General features: G+C 40.6%; 1 protein-coding gene across 2 annotated transcripts in view; it reads right to left on the bottom strand.

The window, feature by feature from the left end:
• rasa3 (RAS p21 protein activator 3) overlaps window positions 1-22,500 on the bottom strand; it is a 127,354-nt gene that overhangs the window by 37,311 nt on the left and 67,543 nt on the right. For both annotated transcript variants that reach the window (XM_061974725.2, XM_061974726.2), the window contains exons 5-7: window positions 21,209-21,285; window positions 4,943-5,023; window positions 1,527-1,599 (exon numbers count right to left, since the gene is read on the bottom strand). In XM_061974725.2, coding sequence (XP_061830709.1) covers window positions 1,527-1,599; window positions 4,943-5,023; window positions 21,209-21,285 — 231 coding nt within the window. The remainder of the gene's footprint in view (window positions 1-1,526; window positions 1,600-4,942; window positions 5,024-21,208; window positions 21,286-22,500) is intronic.

Below are 22,500 nucleotides of genomic sequence, written 5' to 3'. Positions count from 1 at the left end.
AATTAGGCATAATAATGTGTTAATTCCACGACTGTATATATCGGTATCGGTTGATATCGGAATCGGTAATTAAGAGTTGGACAATATCGGAATATCAGCAAAAGAGCCATTATCGGACATCTCTAATTTATGTGTGTATGTATATATATATATATATATATATATATATATATATATATATATATATATATATATATATATATATATATATATATATATATGTGTGTGTGTATGTATATCAGCCTTTTCAAATAGAGAATATACATAAACATAAACATTTAATTGCCTTGTTACACAAATATGGGACGGGCCACTTTAAAAAGATGTGGCTGGCTGGCTGACAACATAAATGATGTGGCGGACCACATAAAATGACATGCTGGTCCTCATTAAAATGATGTGGCAGGCCACAATAAAAGGATTTGGTGGACCACAAAAATTGACGTGGTGGTCCACCTTAAAATAATATGGCGGGCCACTTTAAAATAAAGTGGCTGGCCAAATAAAAAAACGTGCCGGAACAGGCAAAATGACGTGGGGGGGGGAATTTTAAATATAAGTGGTGGACTACTTTAAATGACATGCTGGTTTTGTGATGATAAAAAATATCGATCTAATCACTGTATCGACTAGATAATATAATAATTATAAATTGTATATGTGTATATATATATATATATATATATATATATATATATATATATATAAATATATATATATATATATATATATATATAAATATATATATATATATATATATATATATATATATATATATACATACACACACACACACACATATATACATATACATATATATATATATATATATATATATATATATATATAAAAATACATATATATGTATATATACAAAGAGAGATTGTATACATTCAAAAGTTTTAGCTTAGCGGTGAGCTATGCTATAACTTTAGTGGGTGTGGCTTGAATAAGGGGGCGCTCTATAGTCCAGAAAATACAGTAAATGTTGGCAATATTTCAGGGTTCCTCACGAGGAAACCTTACCAAATCCATAAACTGTTATAAAACTTAGTAGATGGTGAGTTATTGCGATGTAGAGAAATGCCATATTTTGACCAATTTTCCCAGGAGATTTTCTATTTTTTGATATGCAAATGTTGATGCTCCTCTTAGACACACGTAATAAAGGTGTTTGTGAAATTCCCTGATGTTGTTAGCTGCTAAATTAACCACAACCTTAGCATCGCATGAAACATGATGTTTCCTAAAAAATACAGACTTGTCTAGTTGTTTACTGACGTATACTATCCATGTTTAAATCACTTTTACTGCATATGAATATCGGTTATCGACCTCTTTGTCTACTAATAATCAGTATCGGCCCTGGAAAAACTTTTTGGATCAATATCTACAATGAACCAAAAAAAAAAAAGAGACATTGAGACTGCTTGAGCGCCCCTGGTGGTTTCTTAGAATAAATGCCAACAGTTCACAAGTTTTCCAGACTTGAGACGTATTAGCATTGACAAGCTGGACAATTTTACCTCAAAATAAAAAATCTCGTCGAACTGTGGATTGTTGGTTTTCCTCTTCACCTTGGTCTTCTTCGCCTCTGACCTGAAAACAACAGAAATAGACAACCAACCAATGTTAACTTCACTGCACTGTTGTTTGCAAGTTTACATTTACGTTACTATCTTGCATGTTACTCTATGCTGGAATTTTTTTTTAGATTTACATAAAAAGGAAACCTTAGTAGTTGGAGAATTGCTGGGTTGCAAACACGTGACCCTGTTTACATTTAAGGCGGGCGAACATTCAATATGGCTACAGTTCATTTCGCACCGGATGCACGGATTTAAACATAATGTGGTAGAGTGCATCCATACACTCTTAAAAATAAAGACTTTTTACAAGATTTAAAGGGGTCATATTATGCAAAACCCCCTTTTCTCGTCAGTTGTTACCTGTTTTTGTGTATTTGTGAATACATAATAAGTGCCGAAATTGTGAATTGAAACAAGATATTTTTAAAACAATTATCCTTGTTCCAAACAAGCCCTTTGAGATGTTCCCCATCTTGTGAAGTTTTGTGACATCAGCAGATATTTCCAATAATACAATTTTGCTCGATGATATGTTGACCTCCAAATTATTGTTGATAAACGTTATTGTTGCCATAATTTTTTTTTAAACAAATTAACTACTGATAATACAAAATAATGACGCAAGTATACCCTTTAAAATGCAATAAACATGTATTTCTCTTATATTTTAACATTGTAATTGAAATGTAAACTTTTAAATACCAAGTTAAATAAAACAAACAAATAATAAAAATAAAATATACTTTGTAAGCCAAATTTTGCACTTGAAAAAAAATCACAACCGAAAGCAATAAAAAAAGATAACGGATGAGAAATGTGCAATATGATTGTATAATGCCTAGTAGAGATGCGCGGTTTGCGGACACAACCGCGGAGTCCGCGGATTATCCGTGGGTCGGGCGGTTGAAATAAAAAAAAATTAGATTTTATCCGCGGGTCGGGCGGTTGAAATAAAAAAAAATTAGATTTTAAATAGATTCAGGCGGGTGGCAGTTAAACCAATTCGGAAATATATATACATAGTTAAATGTTGTTACCCACATACGAAAAACGAGCAGCACTCTTTGAAACAGGCAATTATTTATCATCAGGCACCTGCAGCACGCCACAAACAGAAGAAGAAAAAAAAAAAAGATGGCAACGCCGGCAGCAAACGTGGTACGCGACAAACTAAAAAAAGGGAATACTAAAGACCAGGGGGAAAAAAGGCCAGAAAAGTTCAGCGTGGACTCGTTTTTATGAGGTTGTAAATCAGGATGATAGTAATGCTGGCTAAGTGATTTGCAAGAGCTGCGACGCTGTTTATGTCTACGACAGTCACAAAACCGGGACATCTAACATGGTGCATCACATTTGTGCAAAACCCCGAACCTCCACAAACACCCTGAGCATGAGCAGTTTCGTCCGCCGTGATCCCAGAAGAGTGCCACAGGATGTTAAAACAAGGCTTACAGATGCATGTTCGAACGCAGCTGCCTGCAGCAGTTTGAGTGGCGCGAGCGTGCTTGGAGGTGCGCTCAGCGCGGCTCCCAGATGATTGCGCACTGGTGTGCGTCTGGGCCGTGACAGCGTGGCACGCATTGAATGTCTCTGCTGAATTGGATCAGTCTCCTTTCTTTAACAGGCAAAAGCTTTATAACCTCACTAATGCCTTGCATCGTCTATATTAGATATATAACAACGGGTGGGTGCGGGCGGGTGCGGTTTTAATAAAATGTTAGTTCGGGTGGATGGCGGATGGGTGACGACTTTTGTGATGCGGTTGCGGATGAAATAATTGCCTATCCGCGCATCTCTAATGCCTAGTCATTGTCATTGGGGAGAAAATTCCGGGAATTTTGGGAAAGGGCAAACATGTTTTGCGTTTGATATATCGGAACAGTAGTTTGGGTGGATGTTTGAAAGGTAGGAATCAGGGTTAAAAATTATGCAGAATTTTGAGAATTTAGGGCATCGTACAACTATGAATACGTCCACTCATTTGAATTGGAATTTCCAGGAAATGTGGAAAAAAAATGGAATTTTCTAAAATATTGATACAAGCACAACTGTCCTAGATGAAATGAATATGTTGGTGTTGGAATTTTTGGAATCGGTTGTAAAATATTGACGTAGTAACAATTCGAATTGAGAATGCGTATTTCGGAATTCCTGGAGTTTTAAGAAAACTGTGAATTTGTAAAAAAAAAAAAAAAAAAAAAAAAAAAGGAGCATTTGTTGTCCCAATTAAGAGGAATGTTTCGAAAGCGGAATGATCAAATTCGGTTGAAAAATGTGGACTGTGAAAACTTTCCAGGAAGAGGTGAAAATAGGAAAGTGAAAAACCGTGAATTCTGGCAATTTCTGCACTTTTTTGAACTTGGTAGTTTGATTGTCCAAGGTGAGTTGAGGGTGTGGATGGTGGAACGGTTCGAATTGGGTGGAAATGTGGGCGATGTGCATGTTTGAAAATTGGCCCATTCATTTTTCAATGGGCAAAAGCTCACGATTTCCGGTTTGATACTTGAAAACTGTGGGCTGTGGAGCACGGCAAACTTCTGCGGCGAAACAATAATAAATAGCTGATTTTTGTTGTTGTAGAATCTTATATGTGTGAATGATTCGTTATTTTATCTGTTGAGTGGATATTTAGAAGATAAGATGAGAAGGTATTGTGTGTCGATACTGCATCAGTCTGTCGCCATCTGCCGCCAGCCACAACAGTAGCAGCTGATTGCTTGCACCTGCGCTGATTGGAGTAGCGACAGCCAATCCAGGGGGCGCTTATAGGTCAGCTGACACATCATCTTTGAACAGTGTCATTTGTGACGTGGGTTACACTTGAATTGCAATTGCGACATCCAGTGGACACATTTAGAATAGCAGTTACTTTCATTTAAAAAAAAAATGCAGCTCCTTTTTACACTTTGCAAACTCGTCTTGTTAAACAGGTTTGCGGGTCGTATTGTAGGTTTGACAACCCTGGTATAAGTATATGGAGAAGAAGAAAAATAAATACATAAGCAGGATTTTATAGCTAATTTTTAAGTTCATACAGACTTTGACAAAGTGGTCTTTGCAAACATATTGTTGTTGTTGATGTTCGGCAGAAACCTTTCTCTGCTCCGTTTCATCAACTTTTTTCCCTTCGTGGTGGACTATCTTTGGTACTCTGTAATAACTTTTTACAAGGACGTGACTTGCAACCCAACAATATAATTTTACCAGAAACCAAGTTAGTTTTTCTACCTTCATTCAGTTGCGTTTTAGTCCTTACGATCTAAACTACACCATCCTCTGCGATGGACCGAAATGGTCATATATATATGTTTGTGATTCATAGCAGAGCCACCTGTGTGTGTGTATGTTCTAACCTGGAAGGACCAAGTAGTGAGACAGCAGCGTAGGGATCACATTGGCCATTGACAATTGGAAGACCTTGGCACTCCAGCACTCTGCAGAGACACAAACACATCAGCGTTTTAAAAAAAACAACAACATTTAGTACATACGGCTAGCCACACACCCACACTCCTGTCACATAAGAACCAGCCCCCAAGGAGTTAGCGATATCGAAATTGCACCAATTCACGCAAATTAAACCAATCCCAGTGAATTCCGAACTTCGTCCACTTCCTCGCATTTTTTGCCAAACTAATTTGTTTCAGAGCGGCACTCAAACTGTCCAGTCCAGCGGTTCTCAAAATGTTTTCACCAAGTACCACCTCAGAAAACACTGGGCTCTGTCAGTACCTCCGTAATGAGTTTTTGGGATCTTTAGGAGACCCTGGCCTGAAGACCGAAGGCTGCGCCCTGAAAATGATTGAATATGCTGAGGTGCCTCAGCATGTAACGTACGGAAAGTCGGGACTAAAATCTTAAAATCTATACGAAATTTGACTGCAAGCCAATGAATACTGGATAGAATGGGGGTAATGTGGGCAGTTCTGGGTCGCACCGGTATAAAGTCTGGCAGCCACATTCCGTACAGTTTGAAGTCTCTTTAGAGTTGACGTGTTGAAACAAGCGAAAACAGAATTACAATAGTCAATGCGAGACGAGTTGAACACGAGAATGATCATTTCAAGATCCGATTTTGAGAACCACTTCGGAGATATTTCTTCGGTGATAAAAACAGTTTTTGGTCAGTTGACGACAGTGACCCTCCAAAGACATTGACTGATCAAACACAAGTTCAAGGTTTCTGAGGCTACTTTTAACAGATGCAACCCGCGCGCCACGGGAGTTATTGATCAGGGCGATCTTTTTATCTGGAGCAATGATCAGACTTTCTGTTTAGTTAAGAATTTATCTGAAGGATATTTGAAGAAAACCAGTTAGAGCAGGGGTGCTCACACTTTTTCTGCAGGCGAGCTACTTTTCAATTGATCAAGTCGTGGGGATCTACCTCATTCATATATATAATTTATATTTACTTATTTATGAAATATATGTTTTTGTTAATAAGTTAAAGGTGTTTAATGATAATGCAAGCATGTTTAACACATATAGTTAATATTGTTAATAAATTAAAGGTGTTTAATGATAATGCAATCATGTTTAACACATAGTTAATATTGTTAATAAATTAAAGGTGTTTAATGATAATACAAGAATGTTTAATACATATAGTTAATATTGTTAATAAATTAAAGGTGTTTAATGATAATACAAGCATGTTTAACACATATAGTTAATATTGTTAATAAGTTAAAGGTGTTTAAAGATAATGCAAGCATGTTTAACACATATGGTTAATATTGTTAACAAGTTAAGGTGTTTAAAGATAATACAAGCATGTTTAACACATATAGATTATTTTCTTTCATGAAGACAAGAATATAAGTTGGTGTATTACCTGATTCTGATGACTTGCATCGATTGGAATCAGACAGTGGTGCTAAAAACGTCCGCATTTTCGAATGGAGGAGAAAAAAGTCCTCCTTTCTGTCCAATACCACATGAAAGTGGTTGGTTTCTGGCATCTTATTTGTCCAGCTTCCGTACTCCTTTGTATACACTTTACAAGAAATACATTGTCGGCAAACTCCGTAGCTTGCTAGCTTGTGCACGCCAGCTTTCTGAGACTCTTGTTTTGTTAGCGCAACTGTGCAACTGTGCAGTCGGTCTTTGGAGTTTTGACGACAGGTACGGCGCCAGAGTCTGTTGAAATAAAGTGTTTCTCGCCTTCCAGTCGGTCATTTTAATGAGCTGGCAGCAGCCAGCGTCATCTCAGAAGACCCTCGGGTGCCGTGAATGTCAATCAAGTGACGAAAGTGACGTCATAGTGAAGATTTATGATCGCTCATTTTTAGGACTATTTTTTTAATGCCTGGCTGGTGATCCTACGAGATCGACCGGTAGCTCGCGATCGACGTAATGAGCACCCCTGAGTTAGAGGATACACATTCCAGGAACTCAGACAAAAAGTGAAACTTTGAATCATTGAAGAAGCAATACATTGAATATTATCTGCATAGAAATGATAGGAAACAATTTTAAAACTACAGATCAACGACCATCAGGTACAACAAAAATAAAACAGGCCCCAGAACAGAGCCCAGGACAACTCCACATGACAGGTTCGACACATTCATTTAAAAGAAAAAAAATATAAAAAGTAAATCACTGGAGAACAGAACCAGAAACCCTCATCAGAGTCGGTCCACCGTATCAAAGGCAGATGTCAAATCGAGTAAACCCAAAACTGCGTAGCGACCATCACCACGTCACTGGAATCTTTCAAAGGAGCAGTTTCTGTGGAGTGGATTGACCTCGATTCTTTTCTGTTACAAAGAAAATATTTTTCGCCCCCACCCACTCTCCACCGTGACTATGAATAGTATAATTTGTCAACCAAATTGTTAGAACTATACCTCTGCATAACATTGTGAGTTTATTGACATTAAAGGAAACAGCACAGTGGTCTTTCCTCGTCTCCCCCCCGTGGTTACAGTGAAGCTAGGTTAAGGTTTATTTTAGTACGGAAAAAAAACATCGCACCGCACCCCCCCAGGGGGGCCCGTCCAACTATTTGAGAAGGACTGACTTAAAGCCAGGTTGATGTTTATCATAAAAATGATGGTGTTCCAACATTGAGGTTAGCTGCTAAGCTCTCACTTCTGACATGAAGAAAAGTTTTGATATGGGTCAGTATTTTATAGGCTCCACCGGATCAAGATTAGGCTTTTCAAGAATGGGATTCAATACAGCATGTTTAAAAAAGCTGGGGATCGAGCCAGACTAAAGTGAAAGGTTTTATCCAATTTTACCACCCAAGGACCGAAAAACGTCAAAAACATTTAAGAGCAGTGGGGTACGAACAATGGCCACCGAGCTGGATGTGGGTTTCATCTTGCCCACTAAAACCTGAACATCCTGTAAGTCAGACCTGGGTAAATTACGGCCCGTTACGCTTTTCAACCCGGCCCGCCGCATGTCTCCAAATATATATATTTTTTTAAAACGTCACCATTGAAACTGGAGCCGGAGAGACATGCATATGTTCTTAATATTCAGTGTTTTATCGTTCATATTTATTTTCATGTACATTCTTTTATTCAGCGAACAGGCTGTAAAATTCCATTCAGTTTTCAAAGTGGTCTGTCATACCATTTTCAGCATTCTATCAGTCATATTGTGAGTTTTTCTAACGTGTTCAGCTTTGAACCTTTTCTCCGGCACTTTCGGAATTCCTTTCACTAATACCGAACAACCTACACATGTTTAAAGTGGTCTTTAAAAAAGGGAACCAAGCACACAAACAGCAGAATACGTGACACTTTTTTACAAATAAAATAACGTGTCAAAAACATACAGTCATGTTAAAAATCGGAATTAAAAGAATAAAACACGTAAATGTTGTAACACAATCATCACTCCTCTGTTACACAGTGACTGACTGATGATTGTGTGACAATATTCACGGGTCTTATTCTTTTATTTCTGATTTTTAGGACACATTTGTACCGACCAACGTGGCCCCCGAGTCAAAATAAACGCCCAGGTCTGCTGTAGGAAGACCTTGAGCACACAGGGGCTGATGTAGTGCACACGCTACCCAAGTGGGACTGATACTGGCCCTCATTTTTTGCACTTTGTTTACAAAGAAGTTTAAAAAAAATCTATTACAGTCATACAATAGCCCCCCTTTTTTTAGACCAGTTGATCTGCCGTTTCTTTTCTTTTCTCCTCTGCTCCCCCCTACCCCTTGTGGAGGGGGAGACACACAGGTCCGGTGGCCATGGATGGGGTGCTGGCTGTCCGGGGTCGGGACCCGGGGTGGACCGCTCGCCTGTGTATCGGTTGGGAACATCTCTGCGCTGCTGACCCGTCTCCGCTCGGGATGGTTTCCTGCTGACCCCATTGTGGACTGGACTCTTACTGTTATGTTGGATCCACTATGGACTGGACTCTCACAATATTATGTTAGACCCACTCGACATCCATTGCATTCGGTCTCCCCTAGAGGGGGGGGGGGGTTACCCACATATGCGGTCCTCTCCAAGGTTTCTCATAGTCATTCACATCGACGTCCCACTGGGGTGAGTTTTTCCTTGCCCTTATGTGGGCTCTGAACCGAGGATGTCGTTGTGGCTTGTGCAGCCCTTTGAGACACTTGTGATTTAGGGCTATATAAAAAAACATTGATTGATTGATTGATTGATTGATCCTGTGTGTACACAAGTACATGCAACAAGATTTTCAATAGTGTCAAATAAGACTTTAGTGATTTTCTAATGATGCAAAACCAAATGTGCACGTTAAAAAATAAGAAAAAAAAATTTTGGGGGGTGTTTTATTTGAACTAAGCAAAATTATCTGCCAATAGAACAAGAAAATTCGGCTTGTCAAGACTTTTCAAAACAAGCATAATTAGCTAACATCAATGAACCCAAAAATACCTTAAAATAAGTATATTCTCACTAATAACAAGTGCACTTTTCTTGGTAGAAAAAAAAGATATCTTTTTGCTCAATATGTTGAAAAATATTCTTAAATGAAGTAAATGCAAATGCCATTATCTTGACATAATGATATGCGCTCAGCATTACATTTCTTGAAACGTAACTTAAAAACTAATTTATTGTTCTTAATGGAAAGGCAACAAGGCAACCGCTTGTTACTCTCGGGGTCCCCTAGCCGCTCAGGCAAATCATATGGTCTAAAAATGCATTTTTCCATGGATAACATGACATCATCGCGCCAAGTGCGTGCACTTTCAGTCAATTAGTGCGCATATATACAGCCCGGCCCCCGGCCAAGTTTTTTTTTAATTGTAATTTTGAAGAATTTATCTGAATGTGCATGAACTATTTCTGTTCAAAATTGTTTGAAATGTTAAATGTTTAAATATTAACTGTCAGTTTACTGTACTGTGCCGACTGTACTACTATATGAGTACATATTTCCTATTATTTTATTGAAAATAAAACAGCAAAGTCCATTTGGCTGTCATCTGTTTTAATTATGAGACACAATTGTGTCAAAGTCATGATTTTTTTTTTCATGGTTGAAATAAGAAATTACCGTATTTTTCGGAGTATAAGTCGCTCTGGAGTATAAGTCGCACCGGCCGAAAATGCGTAATAAAGAAGGAAAAAAAACATATATAAGTCGCACTGGGGTATAAGTCGCATTTTTGGGGAAATGTATTTGATAAAAGCCAACACCAAGAATAGACATTTAAAAGGCAATTTAAAATAAATAAAGAATAGTGAACAACAGGCTGAATAAGTGTACGTTATATGAGGCATAAATAACCAACTGAGAACGTGCCTGGTATGTTAACGTAACATATTATGGTAAGAGTCATTCAAATAACTATAACATATAGAACATGCTATACGTTTACCAAACAATCTGTCACTCCTAATCGCTAAATCCCATGAAATCTTATACGTCTAGTCTCTTACGTGAATGAGATAAATAATATTATTTGATGTGTCAATAATTTCACACAGAAGTCGCTCCTGAGTATAAGTCGCACCCCCGGCCAAACTATGAAAAAAACTGTGACTTATAGTCCGACATATGCGGTATTACTTTGAAAACGTAGTTTTATACTTGTGAGTGTTGATGACACAGCTTTGCAACAGTCATACTTGCCAACCCTCACGGATTTTCCGGGACACTCCCGAAATTCAGCGCCTCTCCCGAAAACCTCCCGGGACAAATTTTCTCCCGAAATTCAGGCGGACTCAGGTCCATGCGGACCTGAGTCCGCTTTCCCACAAAATAAACAGCGTACCTGCCCAATCACGTTATAACTGTAGAATGATGGAGGGCGAGTTCTTGGTTTCTTATGTGGGTTTATTGTTAGGCAGTTTCATTAACGTCCTCCCAGACCCAGCGCGGCAACAACACACAACAACAGCAGTCACGTCTACCGTAAAGCAGTTTGTCTGCCGTAAACAGCAATGTTGTGACACTCTTAAACAGGACAATACTGCCATCTAGTGCATTTGATGAAAGCACTTTTGTGCGTGCCACACAGCAATGCATCATCAGCATGGTTAGAAAAATAGTGACAGAGAATAGAACATGGATGGACAATTCAACCCTTAACTCAACAATGAGTAGATGAGTGTTATCTGTGTGTATATGTGTAAATAAATGAACACTGAAATTCAAGTATTTATTATATATATATATATATATATATATATATATATATATATATATATATATATATATATTTGGACTTTTTGTGCACTTTTGTTTTGTCACCATAGCAACCATTAGTTTTCACCTGTCACGTCACGCACCTGTTTCACGTTTTGAGTCACGCACCTGCTTTCACTAATCATGTCCATAGTATTTAAGTTCATTCTTTTCAGTTTGTCGTTCTGACGACCTCACCACATTTATGCTCTGTCCATGCCTGATACTTCTTTCCATGTCCATTCTCCATGCAACTATTTTTGTCCAAGCCAAGTAAGTTTTTGTTCCATGTTTATAGTCTTTTTGGTTTCATAGTTTGTTCTCCGCCATTGTGCGTGTTTTTCGTTTGTACTTTTTGCTATAGTCTTTTGATTTCATAGTTTATTCTCCGCCACTGTGCGCGCTTTCATTTATTCCTTTTTTTTGATAATAATTAATAAATCATGTACCTTCATTCCCGTCTCGCCCGAGCCAACTTTCCGTTGCATCCCAGAAAAGCACACACCCAAGACCAAGTCTTGACGTATATATATATATATATATATATATATATATATATATATATATATATATATATATATATATATATATATATAATAAAATAAATATATATTTATAGTTAGAATTCACTGAAAGTCAAGTATTTCTTGTATATATATATGTATGAGTATATATATATATATATAATATGAAATACTTGACTTAGTGAATTCTAGCTGTAAATATACTCCTCCCCTCTAAACCACGCCCCCAACAACGCCCCGCCCCCAACCACACACCCCCACCTCCCGAAATCGGAGGTCTCAAGGTTGGCAAGTATGGCAACAGTTGATATTCTAGTTTCAAGCATGTTTTACTCAATATAGGTCATAAAATCTCAGCTACAAGCTGTAATATCTTACTGAGATCATTTAGGACCAAAACCCTTAAAACAAGTAAAAGACTCTAACATAAAATCTGCTTAGTGAGAAGAATGATCTTATCAGACAGAAAATAAGCAAATATCACCCTTATTTGAGATATTTAATCTTACTTAGATTTCAGTTTTTGCAGTGTGAAAAGAAAGCTTTACTTCAGACCAAATGAATGAGCTCATAATTAGTGTGGATGTGGCCACACAAAATGAAAAAAAACACCATCAAATTAAAGCAAAAAGAAGCACTTGTTATTTATTCAGATGGAAATAATTGGCCAAACTTTAGATGGCGGCCTCAGTCCATTTTTAAAAAAGGCTGACTGCGGCAATTGATGTGTGGGCACCGCTTGCTTTTCTTTTTACTGGGAGAAAATAGAAGTGTTTGTTTTAGCATTTTTTTCATCATCAAAAAAATGTGGGTTCTAAAATTAATGTTTGCCTTCTGCTTGATAAACGTGGAAAATATTCATATGTCCCCAGTGTTTATCTGTCTAAAGTTGTCCTGCTCCCGGGTGACATCATGCTGTAACGGGATTAGCGCCCGAGCATCACTTCCTGTGTGTCACGGTGATGCACTACGAGTCACACACCCTGATGAATAAAGCAGCGAATCGCAGCACATCCCTCAACAAAAACACACACACACACACACACACACACACACACACACACACATGCGGACACGGGTTCCTGGTAAGGAATAAGGGCTGGGTTAAGCGTCAGTAATGCCAGTGCACTTCCTGTCCAATAAGCTTGTTTATGTAACCCCTGCTTGGCCTACTATCTCTCATCGCTGCCCTGAGCTTTTGACGTGCTGTACTCAGACCGCCAGACAGACATGTTTGTTTTGCTCCACGCTACTCATCTTATTGTTAGCGCGCTTGTTTGGTGCGCTGAAAACACTGGCGTTCCTCTCCAAGCCCGGCTATGAATTCTGTCACACTCTCAAGTGACACAGAATATTATGCCACTGATGAAATTATATGATGAAAACAACGTAGAGGAAGGTTAACATTACGATAAATTATATTGATCAAATAACAACTAGAATGACATCTAGAATTAAATCATTAGAACTGTCACCATATTTCATAGCTACTAGAGATGCGCGGTAGAGATGCGCGGATAGGCAATTATTTCATCCGCAACCGCATCAGAAAGTCGTCAACCATCCGCCATCCACCCGATCTAACATTTGATCAGAACCGCATCCGCCCGCACCCACCCGTTGTTATATATCTAATATAGACGATGCAAGGCATTAGTGAGGTTATAAAGCTTTTGCCTGTTAAAGAAAGGAGACTGATCCAATGCAGCACAGACATTCGCGTGCCACGCTGTCACGACCCAGACGCACACCAGTGCGCAATCATATGGGAGCCGCGCTGAGCGCACCTCCAAGCGCGTCTCGCTGCCGGCGACGGCCGGGTATATGGGCCCGACGCTCCAGCGCCATCCATTTTCAGGGCTAGTTGATTCGGCAGGTGGGTTGTTACACACTCCTTAGCGGGTTCCAACTTCCATGGCCACCGTCCTAGCTGCTGTCTATATCAACCAGGGTGAGCCCCACCCCTTTCGTGAGCGCACTGCGCGCGGAGTGACCCCTGTTACGCGCCCCCGGCAACAGGGTTGGCGGGCAGGTAAGCTGCGCGGGCGGAGCGCGCGGAGTGACCCCTGTTACGAGCCCCCGGCCACGGGGGTGGCGAGCAGGTAAGCTGCTTACCTGCTGCGCGTGACGCCGGCCGCGGCGAAGGCGGACGAGGCGGGGTGTCGGTGCGGTGGGCGCGGTGGCGACCCTGGACGTGCGTCGGGCCCTTCTCGCGGATCGCCTCAGCTACGGCTCCCGGTGGGGCCCTCTCGGGGGAAGGGGCCTCGGTCCCGGACCCCGGCGAGGCGTCGGGGGCCTTCTCCGCTCCGTAAAAGTGTCCATCTCTTTTTCTTTTTTTTCTTCTGTTGTGGCATATGCAGCAGGTGCCTGCTCGTTTTTCGTATGTGGGTAACAACATTTAACTATGTATATACAGGTAAAAGCCAGTAAATTAGAATATTTTGAAAAACTTGATTTATTTCAGTAATTGCATTCAAAAGGTGTAACTTGTACATTATATTTATTCATTGCACACAGACTGATGCATTCAAATGTTTATTTCATTTAATTTTGATGATTTGAAGTGGCAACAAATGAAAATCCAAAATTCCGTGTGTCCCAAAATTAGAATATTACTTAAGGCTAATACAAAAAAGGGATTTTTAGAAATGTTGGCCAACTGAAAAGTATGAAAATGAAAAATATGAGCATGTACAATACTCAATACTTGGTTGGAGCTCCTTTTGCCTCAATTACTGCGTTAATGCGGCGTGGCATGGAGTCGATGAGTTTCTGGCACTGCTCAGGTGTTATGAGAGCCCAGGTTGCTCTGATAGTGGCCTTCAACTCTCCTGCGTTTTTGGGTCTGGCATCCGTGGACTCCGCGGTTGTGTCTGCAAACGCGCGGTTTGCGGGCACAACCGCGGAGTCCGCGGATTATCCGCGGAGTCCGCGGATTATCCGCGGATCGGGCGGATGAAATTTAAAAAAATTTGATTTTATCCGCGGGTAGGGTCGGGCGGTTGAAATCAAAAAAAATTTGATTTTAAATAGATTCAGGCGGGTGGCAGTTAAACCAATTGGGAAATATATATACATAGTTAAATGTTGTTACCCACATACGAAAAACGAGCAGGCACCTGCAGCATATGCCACAACAGAAGAAGAAAAGAAAAAAAGAGATGGACACTTTTACGGAGCGGAGAAGGGACGCCTCGCCGGGGTCCGGGACCGAGGCCCCTTCCGCCGAGAGGGCCCCACCGGGAGCCGTAGCTGAGGTGATCCGCGAGAAGGGCCTGACGCACGTCCAGGGTCACCACCGCGCCCACCGCACCGACACCCCGCCTCGTCCGCCTTCGCCGCGGCCGGCGTCACGCGCAGCAGGTAAGCAGCTTACCTGCCCGCCACCCCCGTGGCCGGGGGCTCGTAACAGGGGTCACTCCGCGCGCTCCTCCGCGCAGCTTACCTGCCCGCCACCCCCGTTGCCGGGGGCGCGTAACAGGGGTCACTCCGCGCGCAGTGCGTTCACGAAAGGGGTGGGGCTCACCCTGGTGAGCCGAGTGGGCCACTTTTGGTAAGCAGAACTGGCGCTGCGGGATGAACCGAACGCCGGGTTAAGGCGCCCGATGCCGACGCTCATCAGATCCCAGAAAAGGTGTTGGTTGATATAGACAGCAGGACGGTGGCCATGGAAGTCGGAACCCGCTAAGGAGTGTGTAACAACCCACCTGCCGAATCAACTAGCCCTGATGGCGCTGGAGCGTCGGGCCCATACCCGGCCGTCGCCGGCAGCGAGAGCCGCGAGGGCTAGGCCGCGACGAGTAGGATGGGCGCCGCGGTGCGCGCTGAAGCCTCGGGCGCGAGCCCGGGTGGAGCCGCCGCAGGTGCGAGGGACATCGCACCTCCACGCGCTTGGAGGTGCGCTCAGCGCGGCTCCCAGATGATTGCGCACTGGTGTGCGTCTGGGCCGTGACAGCGTGGCAGGCATTGAATGTCTCTGCTACATTGGATCAGTCTCCTTTCTTTAACAGGCAAACGCTTTATAACCTCACTAATGCCTTGCATCGTCTATATTAGATATATAACAACGGGCGGGTACGGTTTTGATTAAATGTTAGTTCGGGTGGATGCGGATGGTTGACGACTTTTGTGATGCGGTTGCGGATGAAATAATTGCCTATCCGCGCATCTCTAATAGCTACACAATTCCTGCATATGTCTTAATGTAATTAATTAGTTGAATAATTAATCTGTTTAATTATTATTAGTACATAAATAATTTGAATGGTGACATATACAAATACACACAATTATTCATACATATATACATACGTATGTACATTCATTCATACAAACCCCCAAAACCAGTGAAGTTGGCACGTTGTGTAAATAGTAAATAAAAACAGAATACAATGATTTGCAAATCCTTTTCAACTTATATTCAATTGAATGGACTGCAAAGACAAGACACTTAATGTTCAAACTGGAAAAGGTAGTTATTTTTTGCAAATATTAGCTCATTTGGAATTTGATGCCTGCAATTTGTTTCGAAAAAGCTGGCACAAGTGGCAAAAAAGACTGAGAAAGTTGAGGAATGCTCATCAAACACTTATTTGGAACATCCCACAGGTGAACAGGCTAATTGGGAACAGGTGGGTACCATGAAATGCTCAGTCATTCACAAACAAAGATGGGGCGAGAGGCTCACCACTTTGTGAACAAATGTGTGAGCAAATTGTCCAACAGTTTAAGAACAACATTTCTCAACGAGCTATTGCAAGGAATTTAGGGATTTCATCATCTACGGTCTGTAATTTCATCAAAAGGTTCAGAGAATCTGGAGAAATCACTGCACGTAAGCGATAATATTACGGACCTTCGATCCCTCAGGCGGTACTGCATCAAAAAGCGACATCAGTGTGTAAAGGATATCACCACATGGGCTCAGGAACACTTCAGAAAACGACTGTCAGTAACTACAGTTTGTCGCTACATCTGCAAGTGCAAGTTAAAACTCTACTATGCAAAGCCAAAGCCATTTATCAACAACACCCAGAAACGCCGCCGGCTTCGCTGGGCCCGAGCTCATCTAAGATGGACTGATGCAAAGTGGATAAGTGTTCTGTGGTCTGAAAAGGCCACATTTCAAATTGTTTTTGGAAACTGTGGACGTGGTGTCCTCCTCCTGACCAAAGAGGAAAACAACCATCCGGATTGTTATAGGCGCAAAGTTCAAAAGCCAGCATCTGTGATGGTATGGGGGTGTATTTCTGCCAAGGCATGTGTAACTTACACATCTGTGAAGGCATCATTAATGCTGAAAGGTACATACAGGTTTTGGAGCAACATATGTTGCCATCCAAGCAACGTTATCATGGACGCCCCTGCTTATTTTAGCAAGACAATGCCAAGTCAAGCGTTACAACAGCGTGGCTTCATAGTAAAAGAGTGCGGGTACTAGACTGGCCTGCCTGTAGTCCAGACCTGTCTCCTATTGAAAATGTGTGGCGCATTATGACGCCTAAAATACCACAACGGAGACCCCCGGACTGTTGAACAACTTAAGCTGTACATCAAGCAAGAATGGGAAATAATTCCACCTGAAAAGCTTCAAAAATTGGTCTCCTCAGTTCCCAAACGTTTACTGAGTGTTGTTAAAAAGAAAGACCATGTAACACAGTGGAAAAAATGCCCCTGTGACAACTGTTTTGCAATGTGTTGCTGCCATTAAATTCTATGTTAATGATTATTTAAAAAAAAAAAAAAAAAAAGTAGTTTCTCAGTTGGAACATTAAATATCTTGTCTTTGCAGTCTATTCAATTGAATATATGTTGAAAAAAATTGCAACTCATTGTATTCTGTTTTTATTTACGAATTACACATCGTGCCAACTTCACTGGTTTTGGGTTTTGTATAAGGTCATAAACTCACACCATGAACCACCTGCAAGAACAAACCGGTTGCTCGGCAACCAACTATCCAAGCTGGAATAGTGTGCGTGCATCACAAGCAATCATAAAGAAAGTCACAGTTTGTCTCCGCACCGAGGAAACTGCCGTAGTCAAAACTTCCAGGACAATGTTTGCCAGGGGAAGCGAGATGAAAAGCAAGTTGTCAGCGGGACAGCATGAGCGGATTGCTTTTCACGCCAATCCATCCATTAGCGGATAGAGTGTGGAAGAAAGTGCCGGGGGGTGCACGTCCTCAGGCTAAACCACAGGTGACAGCAGCTGACAGGAAGTGGTGGCAAGTCTGGCCTTGCGATGTTGACGTATTACCAAACCGTGGCTGTGAGTTACGGAATCACATCCTGCAGGTTGACAGTCCGTCTTTTCTTGTCAATGCCACCTCCTTGGGTCACGTCCACTACAGTGGCACGGCACAGTGCATAACTCCGACAAGTCCGAACCGTTTCTGACGTGCGGGAAAGTTTTATTTGGGTTCTTCATCAGTTTGTAACCCAAATGGCAAACAAGATCAAGTTTGAATGGCTGGAACCTCCATCCATCCATCCATCCATTTCCTTTCGGGGTCGCGGGGGGTGCTGTAGCCTATCTCAGCTGCATTCGGGCGGAAGGCGGGGTACACCCTGGACAAGTCGCCACCTCATCGCAGGGCCAACACAGATAGACAGACAACATTCACACACACATTCACACACTAGGGCCAACTTAGTGTTGCCAATCAACCTATCCCCAGGTGCATCAGAGACCATTTCTGCTACGTCTTGGTGTCAGTGCTCACGCTCCAAGAAGTGACATGTCTCACCCACAGAGGTGGGTAGTAACGTGCTACATTTACTCCGTTACATCTACTTGAGTAACTTTTGGGATAAATTGTACTTCTAAGAGTAGTTTTAATGCAACTTACTTTTACTTTTACTTGAGTATATTTATAGAGAAGAAACGCTACTTTTACTCCGCTACTTTTATCTACATTCAGCTCGCTACTCGCTACTAATTTTTATCGATCTGTTAATGCACGCTTTGTTTGTTTTGGTCTGTCAGACAGACCTTCAAAGTGCCTGCGTTACTGGTGACGTTTCACTCCGTTCCACCAATCAGATGCAGTCACTGGTGACGTTGGACCAATCAAACAGAGCCAGGTGGTCACATGACCTGACTTAAACAAGTTGAAAAACTTATTGGGGTGTTACCATTTAGTGGTCAATTGTACGGAATATGTACTGTACAATCTACTAATACAAGTTTCAATCAATCAATCAAAAGTGTGAAGGAAAAAAGACACTTTTATTTCAACCGTACATCCCGTCAAAAGCCTAAAGACTGACTGCACAGTTCCTGTCTTCACAATAAAAGTGCCGCTCCATCGCGCCTGCACTTACAAAATAAGAGTCTCCGAAAGCCAGCGCAAACAAGCTAGCAAGCTACGGAATTTGCCGCCAATGTATTTCTTGTAAAGTGTGTTTGAACGAATATGGAAGCTGGACAAATAAGATGCCAAAAACCAACCACTTTCATGTGGTATTAGACAGAAAGGAGGAACTTTTCTTCTCCTCCATTTGAAAACTCAGCACTACTGTCTGATTACAATCAATGCAAGTCATCAGAATCAGGTAATACACCAACTTATATTCTTGTCTTCATGAAAGAAAGGAATCCGTATGTTAAACATGCATGTATATTCATTAAAACACCTTTAACATGTGTAAACAAAAACGGCAAACTAAATAAATATAAATTATATACTGTATATATCAATTTATGTGTATATAAATATATATATATATATATATATATATATATATATATATATATATATATATATATGATATGTGTGTGTATGTTACTCATCAGTTACTCAGTACTTGAGTAGTTTTTTCACAACATACTTTTTACTTTTACTCAAGTAAATATTTGGGTGACTACTCATTACTTTTACTTGAGTAATAAATCTCTAAAGTAACAGTACTCTTACTTGAGTACAATTTCTGGCTACTCTACCCACCTCTGCTCACCCAGGAAAAAGTGTATAGTAAAGGGGTCGGCAACCTTTACCAGTCAAAGAGCCATTTTGACCAGTTTCACATATTATAGAAAACTATGGGAGCCGCAAAAACTTTTGAAATTTTGAAAATTAAATAACACTGCATACAAAGTTGTTTTTTTTGCATTGTGCTATGTTTTAATCATGGGTCTCAGACACGCTGCCAACACCTTTAAATGGAATTTTTAAACTGGTGCGGCACGTGAGTTTTATATGAATAGCGCTTGTCAGCGTTATGCGCGCCGTGATGGTACAGCATATAACGCTCACTACAACCAGCGTGCCTGATCAGCCACATCTTGTATGGGGCTTCCGCTTGCTCACATAGGTGACAGCAAGGCATACTTACTCAACAACCACACAGGTTACACTGACGGTGGCGGTATAAAAAAAAAACTTTAACACTCTTACTAATAATGCGCCACACTGTGAACCCACACCAAACAAGAATGACAAACACATTTCGGGAGAACATCTGCACCGTAACACAACATAAACACAACAGGACAAATACCCAGAATCCCATGCAGCCCTAACTCTTCCGGGATACATTATACACCCCCGCTACCAAACCCCGCCCACCTCAACCGTCGCACAGAGAGAGAGAGGGGGGGGGTTGATGTGTGAGGGAGCAGGCTTGGGGTAGGGGCGGGGTTTGGTGGTAGCAGGGGTGTATAATGTATCCCGGAAGAGTTAGGGCTGCATGGGATTCTGGGTGTTTGTGCTGTTGTGTTTATGTTGTGTTAAGGTGCAGATGTTCTCCCGAAATGTGTTTGTCATTCTTGTTTGGTTTTGGTTCAAAGTGTGGCGCATTATTAGTAAGAGTGTTAAAGTTGTTTTATATGGTCACCGTCAGTGTAACCTGTGTGGCTGTTGAACAAGTATGCCTTGCTGTCATGTACGTGTGCAAGCAGAAGATGTATATTGTATAACAATTGTTAGGCTGGCACGCTGTTAATACAGATTGTAATGGGCGTCGGATGTTGTACCATCATAGCACACCCTTCTTATATATGTAAGGGTGAAAATCGATGTATATAGATCCCGGGAGTTTTCTGCGAGAGGCACTGAAATCCAGAAGTCTCACAGGAAAATTGGGGGGTTCAGCAAGTAAGCTGCTGAGCCGCATCAGAGTGATCAAAGAGCCGCATGCGGCTCCGGAGCCGCGGGTTGCCGACCCCTGGTATAGTATTACGTACTGACAATATTGAAAAAAGCAGGTACCGATGTATTTTTTGCGTGTTGGTATCAAAGTGTAAATACTTTTGACAACCCTAGTTGCATTGTGACTGAAAACTGAAATCAAAAGAGTGCGACACAAATGTTGTTCCTCGACACAATTGGGCGGAAGTGGACTGCGTGGTATTTGCTGCCGCATAACAAAACCAACCGACCAATTTCAGGTTAAACAATACCACTGGCTCGGAGGATGCAATAACAACAAAAAAGCGTGTGCCGAGCCTTACCGTGTGGCTAGTTTGTGGTTGATGGCTCCACTGTCTGTGATGACTTCACTCAAGCGGAGCTCCAAGTGCACTTTTCCCTGCAAAAAACACAGAAAAAAATACTCTCAGTCATGTACCGTATTTTTCGGACTATAAGTCGCAGTTTTTTTCATAGTTTAGCCGGGCTCCAGTGCGACTTATATATGTTTTTTTCCTCCTTTATTATGCATTTTCGGCAGGTGCGACTTATACTCCGGTGCGACTTATACTCCGAAAAATACGGTATGTGTTTTAATTTTCAGTGAAAGTCAAGAGGAAATAATCTAACAAATAATTATTTTTGGATTGGATTCTCCATTTTTTGTACAGATCTAGATAATAAGGGAATACATGAAGGGTGTCTAAAGTGCGGCCTGCAGCATATTCTTAAAATACTACTAAAAAAAACAACATTAAAACATTTATTAAAAGGGCAAAGAAGTGATAGAAAAAGTTGCAATGTTGACTCTAATAATACAAAACTGCCATGCAGACTTTTCTTTTCTTTAAAACTGTCATTGCTCAAAAAATAATAATGAATCAAAATAATGTTGTTATGAATTATTGACCCATTGAAGGCTCCCATTACTTCACATTAAATAGTCCACTTTGAAATCATTTTGGGGGAAAATATTGCATATTTTATGTGTTTGACATATAAAAAACTAAGTTTTATTTGACAAAAAAAGGGCATAAAACAAACAAATAAAAACATCTACAAAAAAATAATTAAAAGCTGATTGATGGATAGATCTGAAGTATATCTAGAGATATAAGTCTTAAAAAAAAAATAAAAAAATACAAGACTTATTTTTAACACTTTTATGAGTGGGGCCCTTTTGGATCCCCAATAATTTTAGTGGGATTTTGATTTAAAAAACGGTCATTGCTCGAAAAATGTATAATGAATTAATCAATGTTATGAATTATTGACCTATTTAAGTCTCCAATTACTTCACATCAAATGTTCCACTTTGAAATTTTGGGTGGGAAGGGAAATATTGCATGTTTTGGGTTTTCTGCCATAACAAAGAGGCTTTCTTTGACAAAAAGGGCATAAAACAAAAAAATGTTTTTAATTTATATCTACAGATAGACCTGAAGTTGATCTAAGTGTTGAATAATATATATTAAAAAATAACATGACTTTTTTTACATTTTTATGATCGAGACATTTCCGAGTTCCCGGGACCAAACTTCAGGGGAACCCTAAAGGTTAAAAAAAATCTATATATATTGTAGTGGTTTTGAAAAGGAAAAATATCAAAATGGTC

This window comes from Nerophis lumbriciformis, linkage group LG15, assembly GCF_033978685.3.
Source record: "Nerophis lumbriciformis linkage group LG15, RoL_Nlum_v2.1, whole genome shotgun sequence".
In the NCBI taxonomy this organism is placed as follows: Eukaryota; Metazoa; Chordata; class Actinopteri; order Syngnathiformes; family Syngnathidae; genus Nerophis; species Nerophis lumbriciformis.
The sequence above is the reverse complement of the archived record's forward strand: the minus strand, read 5'-3'. Positions and strand labels throughout refer to the sequence as shown.